At 37.4% G+C, this 27,714-nt stretch overlaps 1 protein-coding gene across 2 annotated transcripts; it reads left to right on the top strand.

Annotated features, from left to right (window-relative positions):
• Positions 1–3,110: 3,110 nt before the first annotated feature.
• On the top strand, positions 3,111–26,069 carry LOC104111176 (isoleucine--tRNA ligase, chloroplastic/mitochondrial). Of its 2 annotated transcripts, XM_009620813.4 has the most exons (22): positions 3,111–3,279; positions 4,041–4,239; positions 4,384–4,538; positions 4,616–4,717; positions 6,963–7,032; positions 7,993–8,105; positions 8,226–8,294; positions 8,558–8,665; positions 9,975–10,122; positions 11,370–11,601; positions 12,797–13,083; positions 13,212–13,348; positions 13,439–13,586; positions 13,760–13,891; positions 15,194–15,322; positions 15,891–16,018; positions 16,102–16,266; positions 16,568–16,693; positions 20,679–20,752; positions 23,982–24,231; positions 24,920–25,099; positions 25,566–26,069. In XM_009620813.4, the coding sequence occupies exons 1-22, from the start codon at positions 3,220–3,222 to the stop codon at positions 25,845–25,847; spliced, it is 3,294 nt and encodes a 1,097-aa protein (XP_009619108.1). In that variant the 5' UTR covers positions 3,111–3,219; the 3' UTR covers positions 25,848–26,069. The 2 variants fall into 2 exon arrangements, with proteins under 2 accessions (XP_009619108.1, XP_009619109.1); XM_009620814.4 differs by lacking the exons at positions 3,111–3,279; positions 4,041–4,239 and having other exon boundaries at positions 4,399–4,538; positions 4,605–4,717.
• The last annotated feature ends 1,645 nt before the right edge of the window (positions 26,070–27,714 follow it).

Below are 27,714 nucleotides of genomic sequence, written 5' to 3'. Positions count from 1 at the left end.
TTTTGTCCCAAACTATTTTCTGGCGTGATTGAATGTAAATAATCTGAAGAAAGGAGAAACAAAAATCTAATTTACATTAAATATCTAATTTACATTATCTAAGTTAGTTTGACCACCTTTTAAGCCAATCCAAACAATCTCTTTTTCCGATTCGTTTTAAAAAATGGTAATTCCCTATATACTTATATATACATAAAATAAAAAGTAATTTGTACTACTTGTAAATAATAACTAAATATTAGTCATTTTTAAACTTTACATTATTTATATTAATAGGAGCTATAAGGCCAACATTTCATTCTTAAATCTCTAATAAATCAAAATGTTCAAGTTTTCAATTTCTGCATTATGAAAAATCTTTGAAAAAATCGTGGCAAACGACCAACGCTTGTTTTCAATATTATGTCATAACAATTTTTATAGATATTTGTCATGGTCCGCCATATCATCATGTCACGTAGGTACCACTTGGCACATATATTTGATATATGGAAAGATTACATATGAAATAGACTAGCACACATGGGAAGGTTCTAGAGAAATATAGAGATTTCTCATGAAAGACTTTGGAACCTTATGGAATTGCTAAGAAATTTCCTAGAATATTCTAACTATGTAAAATATTCTAGAAAAGAGACTTTTATAAATGGGCCTTGTGTAATAATTATTATTTATTTACTAAGCCTTAAGAGACTAGCATATAAAGGGGGCTATTCATTTGTAACTCACCAAACAAACAAATCAAGTTCACTATAATAAAGAGCTTCATTTGGCAAATTTCTCTTGTCTTTCTTATCTAACATTCCTTTAGCGATATTGAGTGTAGTATTTTAGGCTGACTTGGCATAGCAAGATCGTGAGCAAGTTGTCAAGTGCCGCACGTGCACTTAGTTCAAGACTAAAGACGTGATAACATGGTATCAGAGCAGAGGTTATGACTAAAGGAATGTTATAAAGAATATAAGAGATTGCTAGAAGGAATCTTTGTAAGGAACCATAGTTGGGATTACCAAGGGCGTGGTACTAGTAAAAGGGACAAATGTGAAGGCCCCTAAGCATAAGGAGTATGGCGGTGAACGGGACGCACGCGAGGTGGGTCACTTACTCTGGAAGATGGACAAGTACTTTGATGTAGTCAAGGAGGATGACAAAGTTGTTAAGGTACGCAACGCCTCAATGTACTTTACCGAAGTTACCGCACTATGGTGGCGTCGAAAGTGTGCTGACATGGAGAAGAGGCTATGCAAGATTGAGACGTAGAAGAAGTTCAAGTAGGAGTTGAAGAAGCAATTCTACCCGACGAATGTGTTGTACGAAGCTAAGCGGAAGCTAAGAGAGCTCCGCCAGACGACCACAATTCGGGAGTATGTGCGCGAGTTCACTACATTAATGTTGCAAATCTCGTCGTTGTCCGAGTAAGATTCCCTCTTATAGTGCATGGATGTGTTACAAAATTGGGTAAAGCATGAGTTAAGAAAATATCAAATAGACAACGTGGACGAGGCCATAGGGATAGACAAGTCGCTCGTTGACTTCAAGATGGAGCCTGCCAAGTCCAAAGAAGGTACGTCGAGAGGGGCGGGAGAGATCATGACAAGGACAACGGGAAAGACATAGTCGAGATATACAAGGGCAATGGCAAGGGGCCATCCTATAACGGATAAGGGTCAAAGAGAAACGACAAGGGGCCAAAAAATGGTAGCGAGTACGTGCCTAAAAGAGGGTGCTACTTCTGTAAAGGATCACATCGGACAAGTAAATGCCAGAGTTGGGGAAGATTGAAGCAATGATCAAAAACTTTGCTCATGCACACAAGGGTGACGCAGAAGGGACTGCCTGCATTAGGGGGATGTGCCTGGAATCAAATGGAGCATGGTGGCAGCAAGAAAAGTTGGGGGACATAGTTGAAAAGGATGGCAAGTTACAAAGTGATGGAACTCTATCGGACTTAGACGATGCACCAAGCAGGCAAGTCAAGTTTACTAGCAAGGTTGGGACCACGGAGGGCATCCAAATAGGGAGTGGAAGCATGAACCCGATGCTTGAGAAGCTGCTAGACTTGGTTGAGTCATGGGGAGATTCAGGCCAAGAGCAAGGAGAGGCATCAGATGAGCGGAGGATCGAGGCCATAATTGTTAGCCGTCTAAAGTACAAACAGGGTAAGAAGAAAGGTGACCGATACCTTATGACATGGGAATGCGAACCGCTCCATAGGGCATCATGGCTAATGGATAAAGATCTCCGGCGATGCCAAGGCGAGGTGCGCGCGTACGTGTCGATGCTTTGTGCTAAGGGAGACACAAAATTGAGTGGGGAAGAGTGTCATGGCCCGCCACATCATGCTACCACGTAGGGTGCCACCTGGCATATATTTTTGACATATGGAAAGCTTACATATGAAATAGACTAGCACACGTGGGAAGGTTCTAAAGAAATACAAAGATTTCTCATGGAAGACCTTAGAACCCTATGGAATTGCTAAGAAAGTCCTTAGATGATTCTAGCTGTGTAAAATATTATAGAGAAGGGACTTACCTGTAAATAATAAGGGTCTTGTGTAATAATAATTTTTACTTACTAACCCCTAGAAGAGTAGTATATAAAGGGGGTTATTCATTTGAAACTCACCAAACAAACAAATCAAGTTCACTACAATAAAAAGCTTTATTTGGCCAATTTCTCCTGTCTTTCGTATATAACATTCCCTTAGCGATCTTGAGTGTATTATTTTAGGCTGACTTGACATAGCAAGATCGTGAGCAGGTTGTCAAGTACCGCACGTGCGTTTAGTTCAAGACTAAGGACGTGACATATTTCTATAGATGTTCTTAGAAATCACAATAAGGCATATGATGATTTTCGAGGGGTACTATTTCTTAAAATGGGATCAACGTTGTCATTTTCAGCGACTTAAGCTTTTTTATTTAATAATTATTTTAAACTGAAGTAGACTATCTAATATAATATTTATGTTATTTTTTAAAATTGTGTACTCAAAGACTCGTTTCTATAAACTAGAAGGGCTAGAGGTGCAATTCTTTACAAGAAAAGTCCCAAGAGCAAAGTCACCAATACAATTTTTTGGAAATTAAGGGCCAAATCGCAAACGCTAAGACACGGGAGCTCGTTGGCTAGTTCCGTTATCCACAAAGCAGTGACACAGCTTTTCCATCTTCTGTAGTCAAAGCAGCAGAAGAAAGAAAAGCTTTGTACTTTCAAATGAACGGAAGCCACCCTTTTAATAGAGCCAAAATGGCTATGCAAACCTCTTCTTATAAGGTTATATTTATGAGTTTTCTTGATAAATTAAAGTTGCAATTTTTATGGGTTTCATTGCTTTCCCAAGTTTTTTTGTTAATAAGAATACAATCAATGTCATTATTTGACTATTTTTTTTTAGTTCATGTCAAGATTCAATTTTTATTAAGGACCAATTTAGAGTGTCACTTTATTGTGTGTATCTGCATATTGGATTATTGCTTCACTCATTTTTTCTTTTCTATGGGAAGAGTCTTGATTATTGTTTGCATGCCAGATGCTTGATAAAATGCCACTCATACATTCATTGTGTGTAATTAATTTCTTTGAATGTTGTGGCTAGGGGTGGCAAACGGGCGGGTCGGTTCGGATATGAGCGGGTCAAAAACGGGTAATTAAAAAAACGTATAAATTATCCGACTCGACCCATATTTAATACGGATAAAAAACAGGTTACCCGGCGTATAATATGGATATCCATATTATCCATGACTTCTTGAATATGATCACTTTCTGGAGAAATCCTGGTCTCCCAAACTTGAGTAACCCCGATTTGAGGTTTTACAAATATAAAAGTTAAACCCATTAGTTATCCATTTGCCAAGTGTATAATATGGTTCTTATCCTTATTCGACCCGTTTTAAAACAATTCATTACCCAACCCATTTTTAAATGGATAATATGGGTGGATAACTGTTTTATTTTAGTCATTTTGCCACCTCTAGTTGTGGCATCTTCATTTACGCTTCCGGTGGCTGATGTAGAGTCTTTTGTTTGCTCAGCTTTGGTCATTAAAGAGTTGCTCATCCCTCAGGGAAACCACTTCAGTTAGCCTGTTAAATTTAAGGAGCAGCTCTTCTGCTAGAGTTTTCTCTCTTATGAACATGACCCGCTACTCTACCTATTCCAATGATGATTCTTTTCCCTCCACGAAGAGGAGGTCTCGCGGACCGATAATGGCAGCCAAGAAAAGGTCTGAAGGTAGGGATTTTTATACGATATTGCTGGAAATTATGTTTTTTTGAGTATAAAAATGAGCTGAGATTATTGTAGTTACTAGTCACTACGGTCATTGCTGACAAGATGCAGCGTTGTAAGCTGACTGGCCTGCTTGATATTGTCTAGGGACTAAGCAGGAAGATGGGAAATACAAGGACACAGTTGATCTACCAAAGACTGCCTTTGGCTTGCGAGCAAATTCCACAGTCAGGGAACCTGAACTTCAGAAAATATGGGATGACAACCAGGTTTTTAAAAGAGTTGTTGAGAGGAACAGTGGGGTGAGTGCTTGAAGACTGACTTAAGTATCTCTACTAATGAGAATTGCTTTTGACTAATGTTTACAGTTTCTTGATAGGGCACCTTTGTTCTGCATGATGGACCTCCTTATGCTAATGGTGACTTACACATGGGACATGCTTTAAATAAGATCTTGAAGGACATTATTAATCGTTATAAGGTTGGCATGTAAGCTTACTCTTTCTTAGTTAGTATTATTATTTTATGTATGTGCATTGGACTAAATAGCAACATGGTTCATTGGTTCTCTTTGGTGGTTAGCCTTTGCGGTGATAGGAACATTAACATGTTGCGTGTATATGAGTAAATTCTTGATTGGCACATTAGGGTTTGAGTACCAACAGTGGCTGCTTCGGGTAGATCATATTTGATTTGCCACTTTTGGTTATAGGTGATCTGTTGAGAGCTCTGAGCCTTTAAGTTACTCGCTTTCAAGTCTTGATCTGATAACATGGAACACTTACTGCTACATAAGCTCTTTTGAGGTACTTTGAGATTCATCAATGGAAATTCTTCATTAAGTTAGATCATTTTGTGATAGTAACGACCCTCATCATTAGGATAATTCTATTCTTTTTATTATGATAAACATAAGTCCTTCATAAATATGTTGTTACTGTGTAGCTCTAGCTATAGATAAAGGGTGATTCTTCTTCAGTATCAGAAGAGAACTGCTTTATAAATCAATCAAAAACTATCTAGAGCAACCATGTTACCATCTCAAAAAAAATATCTAGAGCAACCACAGATGTTTTTTCCATGTAAATAATGAAAGCTTCAACTCTATGATTCTTTTCTTTTTATTCTTTTTTTTTTATAACCGTGGTGTCTGGACCAGCTTGCGCGCACCTCGACTAATTCAACAGGGTACCTTTTTATTTTTCATTATTTTATCAAGGATAGAGTTGATTGATAGCAAAACGAGGAGACAAAGGGTAATCCCCTGTTTGTATATGTCAGAGAATGCTACACCTATCTGTCATCGGTTGTGTAAAGGTATTCAAAGGGGTTTAAATGGTCCTGTGCTACTCCACCATACCCTTAATGTTTTGGGTTGAACACTCAGATTCACATGGTATCAGAGCTAAAAGTTGGTGAACCCATTTTCCCAGCCGCTTTATCTCTTCATTTTCTATTGCTCTAGACCTCTCTCTTTCAACGCAGCCCATGGAGTTGCTTAGGGTTTCTCTCTCACACACAGTTCAGCCCAATGAGCCACTAGCATTGCTCCAAGCCAACTTATTAGCCTGTTCAGCCTAATCTGTCTCTCTCTATTCCAAGCCCACTTTATTTAGCCTCCTCTCTCTACTTAAAAAGAAAAAAGGAAAAAACATAAGAAAGAAAGAAAAATCGAATCCACGTGTAAACCCTAAAACCTGGTTACATGTGCCGGAGGGTGTTAGAGAATACTATACTCCAGCTGTAGCCTTAAGATTTTGTGTTGAATGTTCAAATTGTTTCACAGTACAGATGAATGGGTGACTTCTGTAGACAATCATATTATATTTTAGGTTTGTTCTCTACATTTTAGTATACTGCTTGTATATGGAATTTTCCGCTAAATCAATAAAATTATTTTACCTTATAAAAAATGTGTTACGACTAAGAAGAGAGAGAATGGAAAATGAAGAGAATATAGGATTATGTGATGTTAATAACATAGATCTTCTTAAATGTAAGCACCAGAAATGAAAAGGAATCATGTTGCTGACTAACAAATTGGGTATTGGAGAGATCAACCTCAGCCAGCTTCCTTATTGGAGCCTGAAAAAGACTTGTCAAGTCGAGCCACAACTAACCTGAGTGTATGTAGCTCGCAAGCCGGCTTAGTAAATTTTAACCCTCACTAGCTGAACTTTGCCTAATTTATACAGCCGCTGGTGTTGTCTGATAGTTTGTCGTAAGATTTCCTTTACTTCTCACTCATCATTACATGACTTGGGCCCACACAGGTTGAGCTCTAGTATAACATCGTCTGCTTTTATCTGCTAGATCTGGATAAGATCTTTTGCATCCATGTTGGTTAGCTTAAGCACATAACACGAGCAGGTAGGTGAGATTTGTAGTGAAAAATAACAAAAGCTATAAGGCTTTAACATGATGTTACTTCAATATTTTAGCATGTCTCAGTGCTATGCTGGCTGTAATATTGTTCAGTATGGTTTATATTGTGTTCTATGTTGCCTAAAATTTGTCACACGAACTCAAGGGAGGACTACTGTAAGTTTACAAGTGATTCACAAAGACTACTTCCCAGGCATTTCTGGTGCCTGGAACTTATCATGTCTACTTACAAATTATGCTAGAACTTAGAGTTAACTGGCTTTTACCCCTGCATGTAATTCATTTCTGTATATTAACATAAGAATTCCTGCCATATCTAATCAGTTCTTCTGTTTTATCAGCTTCTTCAAAACTTCAAAGTTCAGTATGTTCCCGGTTGGGATTGCCACGGCTTACCAATTGAGTTAAAAGGTAAACTTCGTTGCTTGTGCAGTTTCAGTCAAGTTTGTTGAATATTCCTATGCTTAAGTCTAGATTAACGGTTATACTATGTTAGCAGATGTAACCTATATTTACGGGGAATGTACTTGTCAAAGTTGGCTTTGTCCTTAAAGAAGTATCTATTTGTTAAAATTCTCTGCCACTGCGCTACTTGAGTTGTTATACTTAAGAAGCAGACATTTGTTGGCGTAAACCATTTGTGATGCAAAATACCTAGTCTGAACTTCCAAATTGGCAGACCAATTACAAATATAAGTCAGAGATGGTAGCTTGTTCTTTTGATAGAGCTTTACTTAAGGCCGTGTATCATTCTTTGGTTGACCTTTGTTGTTCTTAGCCTATTTCTCCTTTCTACTTTCGATCCTTTGATTTAACTACACTGGATTACTCAAAACTACAGATCATGTGCACTTCAGATTGGCTACTTTCCTGATCAAAACCAGTCTTTGAGACAATTTCCTTGGTCTTTTGAGATGAAATGTTACCTATTATTGGCTTGAGAGCATGCATGCTTAAGTACAACCATAATCAAATTGATTATTCCCCCTTGGTTCCTGATTAGAGAATGTGCGGCAAGCTTCTTTTTAATGAAGTAGGATCCGTTTGCATAGAGGCTAATATAGATATTATTGCTGTCTGTGGAAACTCCACATACTACATTTCTTTTTTTCCACATTTTCTCCTTCTCTCTCTCTCTCTTAATCAGTTCCAATGATTAGAGACTATCATTCTCATGCAACTCCACCTTATTCCTTAACTATTTGGCAAGACTTGTTTTGGAAATTTAACACTATCTCGAGTGTCTGACATGGTGGATAAAAATTATGGAATAAGGGGACCAAAACTTTAGAACATACTATTATGCTGTTCTCTTCTATCTGTGCCGCCTAATTTTTATTTTGGTGGCATGACAGCTTCTTTTAACTTCAGTGTTACAGTCATTAGACGCTGATGCCAGAAAAGAGCTTACACCGCTAAAATTGCGAAACAAGGCAGCCAAATTTGCAAAATCAACAGTGCAGAGTCAGATGGCATCATTTAAGGTTGTTTATAATTTACTACTTCCCATTCTATATTCTTTCATCATGGTCCTTCTATTCTTCCTTTCTTGTTTATTCTGTTTTATCATAATGCTAACATTTATGAGTCTGAGATGGTTGCAGCGTTATGGAGTATGGGCTGACTGGGATCAACACTATCTAACTCTTCATCCAGAATATGAGGCTGCTCAGGTATCTTCACAGCAATTCTTTTAGCTCCTTCTCTGTCTTTTGCTGAATCTTGCATAGATCTGCTCTTATTGGTAATGCTTTTGTGGGTTTGCTTTTGTACTAGATGTTTTGTGTGCCTTCTCTATTTCTGTCCTTGTTATGAAAGCTAGCACTAATGCTTTTCTCTTTGATAGGTAAACTGCGTATTTTTTTTATGTTAACAATAATTATACCGTCAAACTAGTCTTACAAAACTCCTTTCCTGCTTTATGCTTCTCTACTAGATTGAAGTATTTGGCCAGATGGCTATTCAAGGTTTTATCTACAGAGGCAGGAAGCCAGTTCATTGGAGTCCCTCATCTCAAACTGCACTTGCAGAGGCTGAACTGGAGGTATGTGGACTTCTATTGCTGCTTTCTTCGAAGATGACCTACTTTCCCTGTGATACTCTATTCCACCTGGGAGATTGGTAAAACTTGAATGATTTACGAGGCCGTGGGTTCTACTACTTTTTGACTTTGACTCGTACTTTCTGGCAGAGTGAGGGTGACAATTCATAAGTTGTCTGGGCAATAGCATAGTCTGGGTCATGATGTTGTTGTATCTCCCATTTCATTTTTTTAGAAGAGGTTTTCTGTGGTTAACATCTCCTCTCTCTCTTTGTCCTTTTTTTTTTGATTTGATATATGCTATATCATAAATAATTTACTGGAAAGGTTGAACAGTGTAACTTTGATCTGCTAGTTATATAGTTGTATGAGTATGCACAAGGCCGGCTCTAACACTATGGTGGGTAAGGCATGTGCCTTAGGCCCCCAATTTTGAGGGGTCCCATTTTTCAGAAATAATATATATTTTATAGGTATTTAAAAAAATAATATGTAGTAGTACTTTTGTGTTTTTCATATAAATGGAAAGAAAACATTTTAGAGTAAATAAAGTAAAAATTTGACTTACTTAAAAATGATAGATGAATAAGTTTCAATTTGAGTTGATTTAATAATTCCATTTTTTACTCCTTTTCCAATGTTTCAATCTTACTCTTCATATTCCACAACCTACATATCTTCTTCCTTTCTCTTTATTCTTGCTCACCTTCTTGAATTCTTTCTCCAATATTTTTTTTCTCCAAAATTTTATTTTTCACCTTCTTTCTCCAAATATTTATTAGTTCAAGTGTTCAATAATATTTTTAAGATTCCAATAGTTCTATACTTCTATTATTTTATAAAAAATATAGTATAGTTTTCAAAATTTACAGCAAGAATTTTGAAGTAGACAAGCAACAACTAGATATTTTGCTGGGTTCGAGTCACGCTGGAGGGGAAGCGTGGAAACACTATAGATCCTCCTAATTTGGGAGGAGTAAAAAAAAAAAGACTAGATATTTTGGACTCAAAGTCTTCATTCTTCAAACTTCCTGAATCAGTAATCGGGTAATATCTTTCTAGTATTGTTTTTATTTGATATTTGGTATTTTATTAATTTTACTCCATACATATCATTTAAGTTTTTTTTAAAATTTAAATACTTAAGCCTCACATTTGACTTTGGCCTTAGGCCTCAAATGCCCTGGAGCCGCCCCTGAGTATGCATATATATATATATATATATGTGTGTGTGTGTGTTTATGTATATGTATATATTTATTTGTATGTATATACATGGTTTCTATCTAACATCTATGTAGTTTATATGCAGTATAATGAGGAGCATGTGTCAAAGAGCATGTACGCTATTTTCAGACTAGTTGATGTACCAGCTTCATGTGACTCATTGAAAGAATTCTTGCCCAATCTATGCTTGGCAATTTGGACGACGACTCCTTGGACAATACCAGCTAATGCTGGTAAGGTGTTTTATGGAATCATCACAATTTGTAACCCCCCCCCCCCCCCCTTTTTTTTTTCTTCCTTCTGTAAATAATCCAAATTAGGAAAGGTGTTATGTCCACTTTGCATCTTGTATAAGACTCATTGGAACTATGGCTTCAAGTTAAGTTTCCTGCTCGGACCATCAAATTTCTGTGTGCAGGATATCGTAGTTGTCACTATTGACATGAAATGGTTAAATATAAGCTGGAATATATTGTCTAGATAAGTGTGCATATTTTGGCGCTGCACAACATAGCCGGTCTATGAAAAGCTTACATGTAAGCAACCAAACACTAGAATGGTGCTGATGCAGTTATGTGCCGATAACTGTTTGTTAAGTCCCACATTGGTTGGAATGGGATGTGGTCTCTTTATATGGTTTTGGGCAATCGTTCCCTCATGAGCTGACATTTGGGGTTGAGTTAGGCCCAAGGTCCATTCCTTCACATGATATCAAAGTCAAACCCTTCGATGGCTGTTGTTGTGTTTCTCAATATTGAGCCCCTGTGTTGTGTTATCCATGCTCCAGTTTTCCAGTCCTGGGCGTTAAGGGGGTCTTAAGTCCCACATTGGTTGAGGGATTGGGTTGTGGTTTTCTTATATTATCTTAGGCAATTCTCTTTTCATAGCTATGTTTTGGGGTTGAGTTAGACCCAAGGTCCAAATCTATAAAAAAAAAAGAGTTAGATCCAAGTTCCATTTTATCACAACTGTGTCATATCCATTGCTTAATGAGATTGAATTCTTCACTTAAATTTCCGTTGTTGCTCTGATTTTGAGGAATCTGGTTCCTGGGGGAGTATCTTTTGCCGAATTTACTGGGTTTGTGCGTGTTTTTTGTCCATCTTTATGCTGCATCCTTTTTCCATCCTTTTTGAGAGAAGCAGATTTAAGAACTAGATAAATTTGTGTCTGTGTAAGACTTAAGTAACCGATGCTTGATTTATTCTCAAGTTTCAGAAGCATTTCGGGTTTGTATGACATGCTAAAGATACTTCCCTTTTCAAGTGGAGTTCTTTTTTTGTTATAGAATTGAATTTATTGACCACAGCCTGTTGCCTCAACAAAATATAAGTGCTGCTACTCTGTTATCATGCGAAATTTTGCTAGGTTTTTCTGTAGTCAATGCTCATTAAGTCGTGGTATGGAAATTCATTTTTTCCATTTCCATTAATATATTGAGGTACAATTATTGTCTAATAATAACTGCGGGGATTTGCAGCTGTTGCAGTAAATGGTAAGCTTCAGTATGCCGTCGTTGAAGTTTGCTCAGCATCGACAGACGATTCTACATCTCCTGGGGATGGAAAGAAGAGGCTTGGAAATTTCTTGAAGGGCGATAAAAGCCTATATCTTATTGTAGCTCTGGACCTTGTATCAGCATTAGAAGCAAAATGGGGCTTGAAGCTTGCCTTGAAGAAAACAGTACTGGGTTCGGATCTTGAAAATTGCAGGTGAAGTGTTGAACTTGTATGCCTGGTTGCACAAGCTTATTATTTGTGCTGCCAAATACAATTCAAATGGTATATTTCCACTGATTTTCATGTGTTTATGCTGTCAGAATACTTGGAGTGTAAGTTCAGTGGTGAGACTTAAGGAGGGGAAGGGGAGGCGAGGCTGGACTCGTTGGTCATCCCTAGGAGAGGAAGTTTTAAGTACCTTGGGTCTATTATTCAGGGGATGAGGAGATTGATATGAAGATGTCACATATCGTATTGGCCGCGGATGGATGAAATGAAGATTCGCTTCCGGTGTTTTGTGTGACAAGAAGGTGCCACCGAAACTTAAAGGTATACACTGATTGTCAGACCGACTATGTTGTACGGGGCTGAGTGTTGGCCAGTCAAGATCGTTCATGTCCAGAAGAAGAAGGTAGCAGAGATGAGGATATTGAGATGGATGTGCGGGCACACCAGGTTAGATAGGATTAGGAATGAGGTTATTCGCGACAAAGTGGGTTTGGCCCCTATTGAGGACAAGATGCGGGAAGCGCGGCTTAGGTGGTTTGGTCGTGTGAGGAGGAGCACAGACGCCCCGATGAGGAGGTGTGAGAGGTTGACATTGGAGGGCTTACAGAGAGGTAGAGGTAGGCCAAAGAAGAGGTGGGGGAGAGGTGATTAGGCAAGACATGGCGCAACTTCAGCTAACCGAGGACATGACCCTTGATAGGAAGGTATGGAGGTCGAAGGTTAGGGTAGTAGGGTAGGTAGTCTAGAGTGTTCATAACAATAGTATTGGCACGCCGTCTCGCTTTCTGTTGGTAGTAGGTTTTTATGACTAACCGTTGTTTTCTTTCGTTGTTGATCACCTTAATATCTTATTGTTTTTATTCTGCTTTTATATGGCTTTTCGGTGCTGCCCCTTCTTGTCTATATTTTTATTAATGTGGTGCTTATGCTTTCCTGAGCCGATGGTCTATTGGAAACAACCTCTCTCTCCTCACAAGGTAGGGGTAAGGTCTGCGTACACACTACCCTCCCCAGATCACACGGTGTAGGATAATGTTGGGTATGTTGTTATTGTTGTAAGTATAATCCATGTGGGTCCATAACCAAGTTGTGAATGCTGTTGTTCATGAGTTCCTCACAGTTGTTACTAGAGAGGAATTGTTCATTATTACATCAGGAACCCACTTTCAATTTTTCTCAGGTACACCCATCCTATAGATAGCCGGGAATGCCCTGTTGTCATTGGGGGTGATTACATTACAACAGAGTCAGGAACTGGATTAGTTCATACCGCACCTGGTCATGGACAGGAAGATTATGTAACAGGCTTGAAATACGGCTTGCCTATAGTTTCCCCTGTTGACGATGTTGGGAGATTTACAGAAGAAGCTGGACAATTTAGGGGGCTCGATGTGCTTGGCAATGGCAATGTTGCTGTTATTGATTACTTGGATGAACAGCTGACACTGGTCATGGTAGAGCCATACAGTAAGTGGTTACTGTTTCAGTGCCTATTCCAGATGTCCACAGACTATAAGTCTCCCGTGATTCATTAAATAATGTGATATTTCTTCTGAATGTAATCCTAGTCTTTTCTTCTAATAAATGTTGTGCAGAACACAAATACCCTTACGATTGGAGAACAAAGAAGCCCACAATATTCAGGGCTACTGAACAATGGTTTGCATCAGTAGAAGGATTTCGTGATGCTGCAATGGATGCAATCAACCAAGTAACTTGGACTCCTACTCAGGTATTTGTTAATACTCTGGCTCTCAAATTCTTTAAAGATAGCAGCTGGTCCTTTAGTGGCTTTGTAACTGCATAATATAATTGTCTCCAGGCAGTAAACCGTATTTCTGCTATGACATCTGGCCGCTCGGATTGGTGTATATCACGCCAAAGGACATGGGGAGTCCCCATTCCAGTCTTTTACCACGTTGAATCAAAGGAACCACTGATGAATGAAGAAACTGTAGATCATATCAAATGTAAAGCTTTTATGTTGTGATTTCTTGTACTTCTGTGTTATGTGGATTTTAATTGGGGCGTGATAAATAACTTGTCTACTACATTGCATATGAATCTTATTAAATACTAAAATCTTTAGTTTGCATTGGGAATATGCAGATGTTCATTCTCACTTTGTATCATGATTTTGCAGCTATAATTTCGCAAAAAGGAAGCGATGCATGGTGGTACATGTCAGTGGAGGAATTACTTCCTGAGAAATATCGTGATAAAGCATCAAACTATGAAAAAGGGACTGATACGATGGATGTTTGGTTTGACTCAGGTGATATAGCTTCTTTCAGTACTCTGTACCTGTTGAACTAGCTCAACAATTCCCTTTTTGGGGATAAATGTTGATCATTGATTACTTGAAACTTTATGGTGCCATGGCTAAAATCTATATGTCTTGGTGGTTTCTCCTTTGCTTCTTGTTGTTTTTGAAAATAATTTCATCTATTCAGCAATACTAGTCAGTTTCTCCTCTTTATGATTGAGTTTCTGAAGCTGGGTTTGGTAGGACCCCATAATTAAAGTGACTAAAAACTTCTTTTCTTAAACGGGCAAATAGAATACCTTATCCTCCAAATTTCGAATTTACCTTGATCAAGGCAAGTAGTAAAATAATTGTAGCTAATTCTCAACATTATGGAATTACTTCCTGGTTCTTGCTCTCACTGAATGTGGGACACTTAACAACGACCATGCCATTCTTGGTGAAGATGGTAATTGAATCAAAGGTGACAAAGAAGAGAAGGTTCTTGAGCCGGATACAATCGAATAGAGTGTGATGAACTGTTATCACCAAGTGAGATAGTCGGAATTCTTATTAACCACTTTGCCAACAAAGCTGCCTATAATGCGAACAAATTGAATGTCCTCATTCCCTTTTTGGGTCATTTGTGATATTCCCAACTATATTGGGTGCAGGAATGGATCACCTTGCTAGATTCCATTTTCTTTTCTACCCTATAGGACTACTTCAACTAAAGCTCCAAAATGTGAACAACGTACAAGATTAAAGACAATCTTCATACCCACGATGGTTAATATTGCCGAAATAGGAAATTTTCAAAAATTGTCTATATGAGTGACAATTTTTTTTTTTTTTTGGGAAGAGCTGAGTACAATATAAACAGAACTTTGTCTGCATCCATCTTCGCTTGGAGTTTTGTTTATTATTGTCCCAGCATAGTGTGCCTTAGCTTATATCCTCTTCCTGTCCATTTATGCATGCATTTGCATTTCCCCTTACAATTCTAATAGGTTAATTCAACTGGAAACGGAGGTGAAAGTTAGGGTTCCTTATTTACAACCTAAGATGAGCGGAAATACTACAAAACTAACATTTTTCGCATTTCAGTTTTTCCTGCTGCATCAAATTTATAGTTTTTGGGTGTTCAGTATATCGTTCTTACATCCTTCTCTCTCTCTCTCTCTCTCTTTTTATTTTTTTGTGTCTTATGTGTTGTTTCCCTGATATTTTCTCTCTTCATCAATGTGCCGGTTTCACTATATTTCATGAGAAGTCCCTAATGTAAATTTTTCTTTAGCACTAGGATTATAATGTTAACCGCTGTTTACTCAGGTTCTTCATGGTCTGCGGTGCTGGACAAAAGAGAAAGCCTTAATTACCCTGCAGATTTATACCTTGAGGGTACAGATCAACATCGTGGTTGGTTCCAGAGTTCCTTGCTAACTAGTATTGCCACTAAAGGTAAGGGGCATTTTGTAGTCCTCCTCTTCATCCTATGTAATATTACTTAAGGTTTAGAGAATCTTAAATCTTTATCTTATAAAAGAAAAAAAAAATCTTTTGTTAGTCTCTTTCTCCCAGGAAATATCAAGCTTGGCTACAAGAAGTAGGGAAAGAAACAGGGGTAACTTCCCGGGGAATTAGTCGACCCCCTTGACCTCCTTTTTGGGCTTTATGGCTGTTCAATGTTTCTACATCTGAAACCATAACTATAGTCCTCTACTATCTGCTATTATTCATATAGATCTCTCTCTCTGGAACTTCAGACCTACAGTGTACCATCTTATTCTCCTTAAACAGTGGTAAGTTATATTCTGGAAGAGGATAAGGGATTTGGAAAAATTCCTGGACATTGGAGACAATGAGGGATGATCCAAAAGAAGCAAAACTGTTTTTGCTGCAAAATCATTAGTAGGGGCTCTTACTACAAGGCAGTAATTAGTGGTTTCATTCTTATAGTCTAAATTTTAGATTTTGGCTCTTCGAGGTTTTGCCTTATAGTAATTCTCATCATATGTCATAATTGCAGGCATGGCACCTTATCGTGGTGTTATTACACATGGATTTGTACTGGATGAAAGGGGGTTGAAAATGAGCAAATCTTTGGGCAATGTTGTTGATCCAAGGATGGTGATTGAAGGAGGGAAAAACCACAAGGTATGTTGCCGATTTATTGCAATTAGTGTGCACTTCACACCTGCTCTTGACAAGAAATGACGTTTCTACTGTATCTTTGACAGGAAAGTCCTCCATATAGTGCTGATGTTTTAAGGCTTTGGGTTTCAAGTGTAGATTATACCGGCGACGTGTTGATTGGACCTCAAGTCCTTCGTCAAATGTCTGACATATACCGGAAATTGCGAGGAACACTTCGATTCCTTCTAGCAAATCTCCATGATTGGAAAGTAGGTTTAACAATCTCAATCAAGGCTATTTCCAAAATAAGAATCTTCTTGCATGCTCTGATCACTTATGCAGCATCATCTTCTTTTTCTGCTAAGCTCTTTTTACTCTCTCTATCACACATAAACACCTAGAGCATGTGCAGTCCGTTTTATAGATCCCTCTTATGCTCGACTCTTGAACTGAGTATTATTTGTTACTTGTTAAAGTTGATGAGTTTATTAGTTTTCTTGAATTAGATGTTCATAACTTAACATTGGTAGTTTTGACGTGAAGTCGTTATCTGAAATTTGCTTTCTGCAGGCTGATTGTGCAGTCCCGTATAGTGATCTTCCTGTGATTGATCAGTATGCGTTATTCCAGCTTGCTAATGTTGTGAACAACATCAGAGAGAGCTATGAAGGTTATCAGTTTTTCAAAATATTTCAGGTATGTTTTCTTTAGTTGATGTTTCAAGTTCCTGAAATGTGACGACTCTAAAACTTTGCTTATACGGAAAAGGGCAATTGTTTGATTGAAGATAGTAAGAGTGCATATCATTGAAGGAAAAGAGGAGCTTCACAATTTCTTTTAACTAAAAGAGGGGGAGGATCTTAGTCATGGTATGGCTACGTACATTTCTCTCAGTTCGTCAGGAGATGAGATCTATAACCACAATTAGCAGATCAGTTGCATCGTATATGTGTCAACATGAGCTAAGTGGTAAGGTAGAAGTGGCACTGTAGCAGTGGAGTTTAAGGATATAAACTCCATTTCTGTCACCAGTGACAAATCAATGAAGTTTTCAGAAGATTAAAACCTGATGTACTTGTTCTAGTTTTACTTGATAGTTGGGGAAAATCTGAAGAAACTAGAAACTAAATCAGATATTCTTTATTTAAGCATATAAACCCTGTCAGTAAAAAAAAAACACCATTTCGGCACCAGTCACACCTCGAAGTCAAGGTGTTGGATCACTAGTTCTGCCCAAAGTTTCAATCTTAAATCTACGGTTCTCTAGGGGCAGTCAACTTGCTGCAGTTGTACTTGGTAATTAGGAGAACAGAAGCTAGTTGAAGAGTTCTGGCTGCTTGAATGATATTTTGGGAAAAGGATTTAGGCTTAGCACAAGAAGTATGGAGGAAAATATTTATTCAGAAGAAAAAAAGAAGGTAATACAGAAGAAAAATTTGAGGCCAATATCCAAGGTCCTTAGGATTGACGATAGGGAACATAACACATCAATTCTGTTGAATAAAATGACTAATATTCAATGAAGGCGTAAAAAGCAAAAAGCAAAAAGCAAAAATATTCCCTAAATTTCATGTAAGGATTCCATGAATTCTAACAGTGATTCATCCTCATTTATAATTCCTTTCTACACCAAAAGTAAAACAATACTATACAATAAACTTAATCTTTTGGAAAGAGTTAGCACTATCTTCAAAGCAACTTTCTTTCTGTCCAAACGATCCAACATATGCGGGCTGGTATTGAATTTCACCTGTGAAGGTGTATTTCTATGAGCGGCTGATAAAAGCCAGCAACTTGTTAGGATTCAGTTTTGTCTTGCCAACAGCGTTATCGGTGGTTATTCTGCAAAATAAAGAGGGAGTGGATGGATTCTTATCCAGTGCTAGTAAGGATCATTTCTGAAACAGAAGAGCTTTGAATAATTTTTTTTGATAATGGTAACATGTATATTAATAAATAAAACAGCACTAGGGAAGTGCCAAGCCATATTTACAAGGAAAACAAAAACCAGCTATGACAACCTAAGATTACAGTGCACCTATCAGGTCTACTAAAGATTCTGCCTCCTCTACACAACTTTCTTTACACCAGACATCATCAATCAACCCAGTAGTAATCCCACTAGTGGGGTCTGGGGAGGGTAGAGTGTACGCAGACCTTACCCCTACCCGGGGTAGAGAGGCTGTTTCCAGGAGACCCTCGGCTCAGAGACAAAAGATCTGTAACAACATAGAAACTAGACCAATAGAATCAGCACCGTAAGAGACAACAAATAAGTGGAAGGGCAATAAGTATGTCAATAATAAAATTGAAAAATAAATTATGGAAATAAAAATCGTGTGATGAATAACAACCGCTAGCAGACCTAGACCAAACTCTATCAGACTAGCTGGAAAAATGCTCAACTACCCCCTAACCTACAACCCTAATTCTCATTTCTTTACACCAGAAATGAAACAAAAGTAAACACTTATCTTGATGTTCTGTAAAGAATTGCTTCTGTCTTCAAAAGTTCTTAAATTTCTCTCCTTCCAGACTGTCCACCATATGCAAGCAGGAACCAATCGCCACCATTTCTTCTGTCTCACTATACCCTCATTGCAATTCCAACACTTCAACAGATCACAAGTGTTAGTTGGCATGCTCCATTTAAGGCCCACAATATTAAGAAAGAGTTGCCACAGATGGTCAGTAAAAGGACAATGAAGAAACAAATGGCTATTAGTTTCTATAGCTGTACCACATAATAGGCATCTAGAGCATAGCTGAAAACCTCTTCTTCTCAAGTTCTCTTGGGTTAGACAAGCCTTTCTTGCAACTAACCATGAAAAGCATACCACCTTGAAAGGTGCCTTTACTTTCCAAATATACCTCCAGGGCCATTGTTCTAACTGTTGGTTTGAAGCAGCAATTAAAGTATACGCGGATTTGACCGTAAAATTCCCACTCCTGCAAAGGTTCCAACAGAGTTTATCTTCAGTTTCTCCAAGACCTTGGAATTGTTCCAAGATATTAAAGAAATCCACAACCCTCTCCAATTCCCAATCATTCAAGGCCCTTCTAAAATAAGAAGAGCTTTGAATAATTCCAATGGAAGGTGACCTAATAGCCTGGCTTGGAATGATAAGGTTAGGTTGAGGGGGATTTCTGGAAGAAACGTTCCATGATACACTAAAGGAATGTACACCTTCCAGCAACTTAGTTTATTCTGTTCTACCACAGTGAGGAAGCTCGTCATGATCAGATCTTTCTAGCTGAGAAGGTAGGCATGAGAGCAACAAATCCTTTTCGCTGGAAGTTTAATTGCAGCAGTGTCAAGGGCCTAGTGTAAAAAAGAGGGAGGATGTTTAGCTGCTATAAAGTGGCCACTATGTGTGTGTGTGTGATTGAAACATCTGATTCTACTTGTGTGATTCTACTTCAATTTCTCTTTAATCTCTATTATGTCTGTATTTAAAAAAATAGGTATAACTCTTTCGAAACTTCAAGGGATAGTGAATAAAAGGAGTTGTTTGTTTTGCATCTTTCAGGTGTGAGTTATCTTAATTTTGTGCATGAGTGATAATGTAACATCTGAATCGTACTATCGTAGTTCTGGCATCTACAGCCTCCAGTTTTCCTTGAAAAGTATTTGCTACCAGTGACAAATTGCACATTTTTTTCTCTTAGTCAGACATGGCTGATACGCTTCTAGGAGTCCAATATATTCCGAAGTTAAGTGAAATAATCACGTGATCTGATACGTCGAAGTTCAATGGAAAGACGAGCTTGTGGTGAAATTGGTTCTGGCAGTATGGAGAGGATTTCATCAGAACCTTTAAAGCTGGAATTTGTAATACAGCTAGGAGTTGCCAAGTGCATCTGTATGGCATAGAGAAATGCTACTCCCTCCGTCCCAATTTATGTGTTGGTGTTTGACTGGGCACTATGTTTAAGAGAAAAGAAAGACTTCTGAAATTTGTAGCAAAAAACAAGTCATAGATATTTGTGTGGCTTTAAATCATCTCATTAAAGGTAAACTAGAAAATTTAAAGTTAAGTTATTACTAAATATAGAAAGGTGTCATTCTTTTTTAGGACTGATTAAAAAGGAAAGAGTGTCACATAAATTCGGAGGGAGTAATATTTAATTTACTTCTAATTTGACAAAATATTGATATGGAAGGTGTTAGCTATGCTTGTGCACACAATCAACCTATTTATGCAAGTACAGTTATGATGTCTTCTCTTGGTCTTGGTGCCATCTTGTCAAATTGATGGTATTAGAAGTTAACAAAACACTTGGATGGATGGGAGGTGAGCAAAGGAGGGAGAGAAAAAAATTTGTTTCAATCCCCTCAAGTTTAATAAAGCAAAACGATATTCTTAATCAAGAATCATACTGGCATAAACTCCACGTTAAAAGGTTATTAGATCCCTAATCTGTGACACCGTGTAGTAATACTATAATGTCGATAAGAAGATTATAAAGAGCCCTTTAGTATTTTCCATGAGATGGATATATTAAATATTTTCAGTTAATTTCCGGCTTCTTGCAGTTGAAAGTTTAATTTCATGAAAATGTTTGTTTTGAGATGAATTTAATTATCAACTGATGGACAGTTCTTTTGATACTTTACTAGTTTTATCCCTTTAATGGAAGGCATCCTTTTTTGTGTAATTATTATTCATTATCCCTGCAGGTGATTCAGCGCTTTGTGATAGTTGACCTTTCAAACTTCTATCTCGATGTTGCGAAGGATCGGCTTTATGTTGGGTAATACATGTTGTATCTCTACATACTCTTCACTTTTTTATTCTCTTCCCAAGCTTGTATAGTGTTTCAAGTCCTGAGAAAGTTTTAAAAAATAGTTAAAAGAATATAAAACAAAGCAAGACATAATGCTACCATAGGCAGTGAGTACTGAATTGCTGCTATTAAAAGAGCGATATAGTAATTAATAATTATAAGGATTGGTTTGCAGTTTTGACCCCTCTTGTATGAGGTACTTCTGATGGTGGCCTTTATTGAACCTGCAATTTGGCTTGTAGATTTATCCAGAAGTGGAATTTTGGCTCCTTATCGAACCTGCAATTTGGTTTGTAGATTTATCCAGAAGTGGAATTTTGGCTCCTTACCTAATAAACCCATTCAATTGCAATCAAAATGAGCTGTATTTGGGTACTTCTCATACAAGTTTTGGAAAGAAGAAAAAGAATCAGAAGAAAACGATACCAATAAGATCTGCTGCTGGTTGTTTCTTCGTGGGCGCCATGGTTGTGCTTGCCATTGCTGATTGTTGGCAGGTGCATTCGGACCTGGACGGCGATTGCTGGAGTTAGGATTATTACCCTGACGAGGAGGAGTTGGTGTAGTCTTTTGTGCTACAGAAGCGGTAATAGGTGTTGACAATGGCTTCTTGTCTTCCTCGTGCTTTAGGAAAAGCTCATGATCCAGAAGCTTTTCATAAAGCTCTTCATAGGAAATTGTAGAATCCCGAGCACGAATGTCAGCAGAGAGTTCGCGAAATTCAGATCCGAGTCTACTGAGTATTTTAACAATGAGTTCGGTGTTTGATACAGGGGCACCAGCAGTTGCAAGTTCATCACAGATCGATCGAACTTGATGAAGATAATCGGTGACCGGACGAGAGTCTTTAGTGAGGCGAGCCAATCTATCTCGCAAGCTGAAAATTCTTGTTTGAGATTTGTTCGCATACGCAGTATGCAAAGCATCCCAGGCAGCTTTGGCGGAGATTGCAACAGCAACAGTAGGGGCAAGTGTAGGATTAACAGAGGCCAAGATAGCATTTTGAATTAACTGATCTTGGCGATACCAGGGAACAAATGTAGGGTTATCCACATCTTGATTGTTTTGAGAGATGGTGCGTGTAGGGGCAGGGATGGAGCCATCGAGATGCCCATAGAGATTGTGACCACACATAAGCATTGAAACTTGAGCTTTCCACGGGGAGAAATTGTGACTGCCAGTTAATTTTATGGGCAGTTGCGTAAGGGGATTGAATTGGACAATAGTAATGGCGTTGTTGACTCTATCAGCATTGGCCACAGAAATATTGGCGGCCATTTGAGTGGTTGGGCTAGTAAGCGGAAAAAAAATAGAGGATCGAGTCGTGGGAGTTTAGTGTCGCTCTGATACCATAAAAGATAAGAAAGTAGAAGATGAAAAATACTGCGATGTTATTTGATTGTATGGCAGACCATTTATACAGATATGTACAGCAGATGCAGCAACAAGATAAACTTGAAAAAGATAATACCTATCAGAAAAGATCCTAAATAGGAGGAGAGAGTTACAACAAATTCCTAAAGATCAGTAACTACAAAATAGAATTCTACAGTAGTAAGGAATCTTAGAGTAAGCAGTAATCATCCGTTATTACGCTAGACTGTAGATAATGGAGGCTCAAAATATGGGAGACTGTAGGGAGGGAAGGAAGGAGAAAAACTGCAGTAGAGGCGATGGGGATAAGGCACCTGTTGGGGCAGGGAGCCAGGATTGCAGGTGAGGCTACAAGGAAGGGGTAGCAGTGGATGGACATTCTTGGTCGACTGGAGTTGGAGGTAGGATTACGGAGGAGAAGCAGGGAGTTGAGGAAGGGTACGATTTGGGTTGCTTAGAGCTGCTGCTGTGGCGGACCAAATTATTCCTCAAAATTGAAATCATTTTGCTTGCTTTCTTTTCCAATGGAAGTGTCAAAAGTTGGAGTAGAAGTGTCACTTTCCATTAAGCTGAATGGAAGCCAAATTACCCTCTTTTCACAAGCGCGAAAGCTGCAAAAATTTCTGCTGCTGATATCTCGGTTAAAATGAACTTTCTTGTTTGTTTTGTTGTTAGGTTTGTGACTCTAAATCCTCTATTCGATCAAATAAATGACTGCGATTCTGAACTGAATCTTGAACGATTCATCAAAATACAGTAATCACAATTTATGGAATACCATGAAACATATCAATGTCACGTCTTGGACTCTTGTATAGATGGAGGACAATTCGTTTGGGCTCTTTGCTCCTTAGATTTGTATTCTTATCCTCATTCTGGAAGCCTAACATGTTGATTATGGGCTTTAGAAAAAGCAAGAGAACCTTGTTGTTCCAGTTTATCTTTCTCCTAGTAGGTTTTGACTCAATTTTATATGGCATGCTAACTTATTTAACAATCAAATACTTCTGTAGAATGTCTCGGTAAGTACCTCAGGTTGATAAGTTTATCTTATGTGAAAAGTGAAGTTTGATGGTAGGAACATGTTTCTACTAAGAGTCTTTGTATCAAACTTGAGATCCAAGCTACTTCTCTTAGAAAGTTGGTATTCTGAGTCTTCAATTCTTGGCTTCAAGTCATCATTTTGGTGACAGGTTTCATATCCCATATATGAGTTGTTGATCTAGGGTTTTATGTCCTCTGTATATGAGTTTTGACAGATCTTCTAAAAATTGACTTCATGTGGGGATTCAGTGCCTTGCTCTTTGTTTTACATTGATGCTTCTGCTATTCTCTTTGTATTAGATATTGTAGGTGACCTTTGAATCCAGGCTTCAGCTTCTGTAGAATGTCTCGGTAAGTACCTCAGGTTGATAAGTTTATCTTATGTGAAAAGTGAAGTTTGATGGTAGGAACATGTTTCTACTAAGAGTCTTTGTATCAAACTTGAGATCCAAGCTACTTCTCTTAGAAAGTTGGTATTCTGAGTCTTCAATTCTTGGCTTCAAGTCATCATTTTGGTGACAGGTTTCATATCCCATATATGAGTTGTTGATCTAGGGTTTTATGTCCTCTGTATATGAGTTTTGACAGATCTTCTAAAAATTGACTTCATGTGGGGATTCAGTGCCTTGCTCTTTGTTTTACATTGATGCTTCTGCTATTCTCTTTGTATTAGATATTGTAGGTGACCTTTGAATCCAGGCTTCAGCTTGTTACCTGAATTCATTAACAGCTCGCATTGAAAGATTAGTTAGATGCTAATGTAAATTGTTATTTTCAGGGGCAGTACAAGTTTTACAAGGAGGAGTTGTCAAACAGTCCTTGAAGCCCATTTGCTTTCAATCGGAAGGATAATTGCTCCCATCTTACCTCATTTGGCTGAGGATGTCTGGCAGCATCTTCCTTTCCAGCATACCACTGAAGATGGGCATGTTGCCAAATTCGTTTTCGAGTCAAGGTGGCCTGAACTAGATGCAGAACACCTTTCCTTTTCAGAGGAAGAAGTTGATTTTTGGGGAAAAATACTTGAGGTAACTGTTCTACATCTGAGACAAAGATGAGAAATTAATGATGACTAGGGAGTTAAACAGGGTTAGAATGCCTTGCAAATTGATGTTATTCATGTACTCATCTCCCTCAAATATAGGTTTTTTCTTCATCCCTCGTATATAGGATGACTAGGAGTTTTCAGAAAAAAAGGAAGAGTATAGGTGTAAAACATCATTGGCTTAGGACTCCTTGCAATGTGATATTTTCCTCTTATCCTTGCCCCTTAGAGTACTGGGATATTGACTAAAGCTTCTCAATTTCTATGCGAAGACATTTTGATACAGATAACGCCACATAGTTTGGCCCATTCTTTCAATCGGGTACCAGTTGTTTAAACTTAAGATTGGCCTAGTATTCCAGTCTAGCTACCAGCATCTTAAGTAAGCTCAAAGGCGGCTGATCTCTATATTTCTATGATGCACTCCATATAAGAATTCCACACCCCTTTGGTAGCTTTAATAATTTGAGGGCTGCGAAATAATGGTCTATTGCATCAGATGTCTTTTTGTTTAATAACTTAAACTATTTGTGGCATCTTTCTTTATGCCAAACAGAGCCTATTTTACTTTCTATTGAATTGCTGTTCGTTCGGAGGTTCCGTCTTTTCCTTTTCTCGGCTTATTTTATTAATCGTTATCTGATGATGGCAATTTGAACAACTATGACCAGCTAAGGACGGAAGTTAACAAAGCATTGGAAGTAGCTCGAAATGGAAAATTGATCGGCTCCAGCTTAGAGGCCAAGGTGTATCTCTACTGTTCTAATGAAAGCCTGGCTGAGAGACTAAACAAAATGTGCAAACCTACAAATGATGCAGATGCTCTAAATCGCATATTTATAACATCTCAGGTATACTGCGGTCTCGTTTCAACTATAGTTATGACTGATGCTCAAGGCTCTATAGGCCATGGTATAAATGCGTCAATTTCCATGTCTCTACGAGCACCAGCTTTTCCCCTCTTTTAGTTGCTATGTTGTTGCCGAGCTCACTTGAGCTTGAAACAAAGTAATTCAAATCCTCTTGAAAACCTACTTTGATTTGCCCCTGAAGTTCTTCAAACAAATATTTGGTCACACTTGCAATGAGTATTGGTCATCTTTTTAGCTGAACTCTGTTTACACACTTGTGGCAATAGTTCCACTTGAATATTATGGTCTCTGTCTATGAATTCTTGGACTTCTTAATCGAAATGTTGTGTTTACTTGATGAAGTTATGTTTGAGAACTTAATGCAAAAAGAGTTTCTTTGAGCACATGATTTTATGATTTTCTTGATTTGATACATTATACGAGTACGTTCTTGCACTTTCTGCAGGTGGAGATTCTCAACTCCTTGGAAGATGAAAGGATTAAAGATGTTCAGTACAACGGAGAGTACCTCATCGAAGAAGGGAACAAAATCTGGATTGGCGTATCCCGTGCAGATGGCTCAAAATGCGACAGATGCTGGAATTATTCACCTCAAGTAGGTTCATTTGCTGAGCATCCTTTGCTATGTGGCCGCTGTCACAACGTGGTTATTGGTCTACCAACTCGTGATCCTGAAGATTTAGCCAAGGTCACACAGAGTGAAGCAAAAGAGGCTATAACACAATGAAGTTAATCGGTCCAAAAATCTGGAGGTTTACAACTACTACAAGCTTCACATCCAACTGTAATTTTTGTTTCCAATTGAATCTTCAAAAGGTTTTACTTTCATTACCAAATGACCCTTCTAATGTAATTCATTAAAATAGAGAAAGAAAAACACAAATGGAGAATAGATTAATTTTTGTACATGCATTAATGAATAGATGGATAACTGGCACTTGTTTTTTCAGACCTTGTTTGATGATCCAACAATAAATTACACCATTATTTTGGACATCCCGTTAGATTTTTTTAGTGGAAAATTATTTTGGTAAACAATATTAAAACAGCTGCGATTGCAGAATTTTGGACTGTGAGAGGGAAGAAGAGAGAAACTATGGTTGAACTGATGATTGACAATATATATTTTTTGTCGAACCCCAAAATTTCACAAGTCTTAAGAGCCCGTTTGGACATACGAATTTTTTCAACTTTTTTTCGAAAATATTTCACTTTTTTTCAAAATCAGTGTTTGGCCATAAAATTTTCAATTTTCACTTGAAAATGAATTTTGAAATTTTTCGAAAATTTGAAAAACTCCAAGAAGTTGTATTTCAAAATTTTCACTCAGATCACTCACAAAACTTCAAAAACAATCCAAATTATATTTATGTCCAAACACAATTTTAATTTTCAAATACCATTTTCACTTGAATTTTTTTTCCATTTTTTTTTTTTGGAAATTTTACAATTCTTATGTCCAAATGCCACTAAAACACCCAGTGTAATTTGCAACAATTAGCTAACCATTTGAAAATCAAATTAAAATTTACCAATAACTGAGGGATTCAAAATGCAGTTATCCCTTGTTTAAATTTAGTTTTTCTTTATGGTGGTTCAAAGTTAGAAGGACGCTCAAAATTCAAGCACTAAAATTATTATTATTGTTGTTGTTATTATAAATAAGAGCTTGAATAATAAAAGTACTTTCGCGTCCATAAAGATTGAACCATTGTAAATCTCATTCAAATGTTTAATAGTAACAGTTTTTCAGCATGCCGAGTTTGGTAATACAAGGTGTTGTAAAAAAATATCAATAATATTAAAATAAAGCATTGAGTACAATTAGCAATTGTTGATGAATAAATTATGAAAATAGTGAATTACTAAAAAGAGATACTATTATTATGAAAATAATATTTCCAAACCTGGGAACAAACCCGTGTTGCTGAAGTACTAAACAGAGAACTTCTTCACGCTATTTAAATCCACATTGAGATATGTTAGATAAAATATTTGGCTTAACCCCAGTTAGCTGATATTTAATTTAAGTTTTTGACAAAACAAAGTCTGTACTTGTGCATTCCCAACCAACACATGCCAACAAGTAGTTTGACAAGGCAAGTGAAAATGGAAAAAAGTAAAGAATATGATTTCTTCTACCAGGGAAACATTTTGGATGAAGTTTTAAAAGAACTATAAAAATGTAAAAATGAAAAATGCAAAATCAAAAAAATTGTGTAATTTTCATTTTTTCATTATTATTATTTCTTGCTTCGCAACTCTCGGTTTAAAAAAAATAAAGAAAAATAGCAACTCCTAGGTAAAGTACTTGTTTTTAAAAAAGAATGTAGTAGTTTGTAGGCATCACTGTTTTTCCTTTTTTTTTTTAAGTAGGATATTTAGGTTATTTAAAAATGTATTTTAGTAATTTAACATTTTAGCTAGCGTTTGACCATAGATTCCCAAATTTGTTCTGAAAAATCTGATTTGGGTAAAGTTTGGTTTGAAGATGAAAATGTGTTTGGACATCAGTTTTCAAAACATATTTCCCAAATTTATTTTGGAAAAACATGAAACATGACTTATACCCACAAGTTCTAAAAACTATTACA

This window comes from Nicotiana tomentosiformis, chromosome 9 (genome assembly GCF_000390325.3).
Source record: "Nicotiana tomentosiformis chromosome 9, ASM39032v3, whole genome shotgun sequence".
Lineage (NCBI taxonomy): Eukaryota > Viridiplantae > Streptophyta > Magnoliopsida > Solanales > Solanaceae > Nicotiana > Nicotiana tomentosiformis.
This window is presented reverse-complemented; position numbering and strand designations above follow the sequence as displayed.

What these genes read in the sequence shown, in the direction of transcription:
- LOC104111176 (XM_009620813.4), top strand. Translation starts at nt 3,220, where the DNA reads ATGAACGGAAGCCACCCTTTTAATAGAGCCAAAATGGCTATGCAAACC. An exon ending in CTTACCAATTGAGTTAAAAG is followed by an intron (nt 7,033 to 7,992) that starts GTAAACTTCGTT and finishes TTTTAACTTCAG; the next exon opens with TGTTACAGTCATTAGACGCT. An exon ending in GACAATACCAGCTAATGCTG is followed by an intron (nt 10,123 to 11,369) that starts GTAAGGTGTTTT and finishes GGGGATTTGCAG; the next exon opens with CTGTTGCAGTAAATGGTAAG.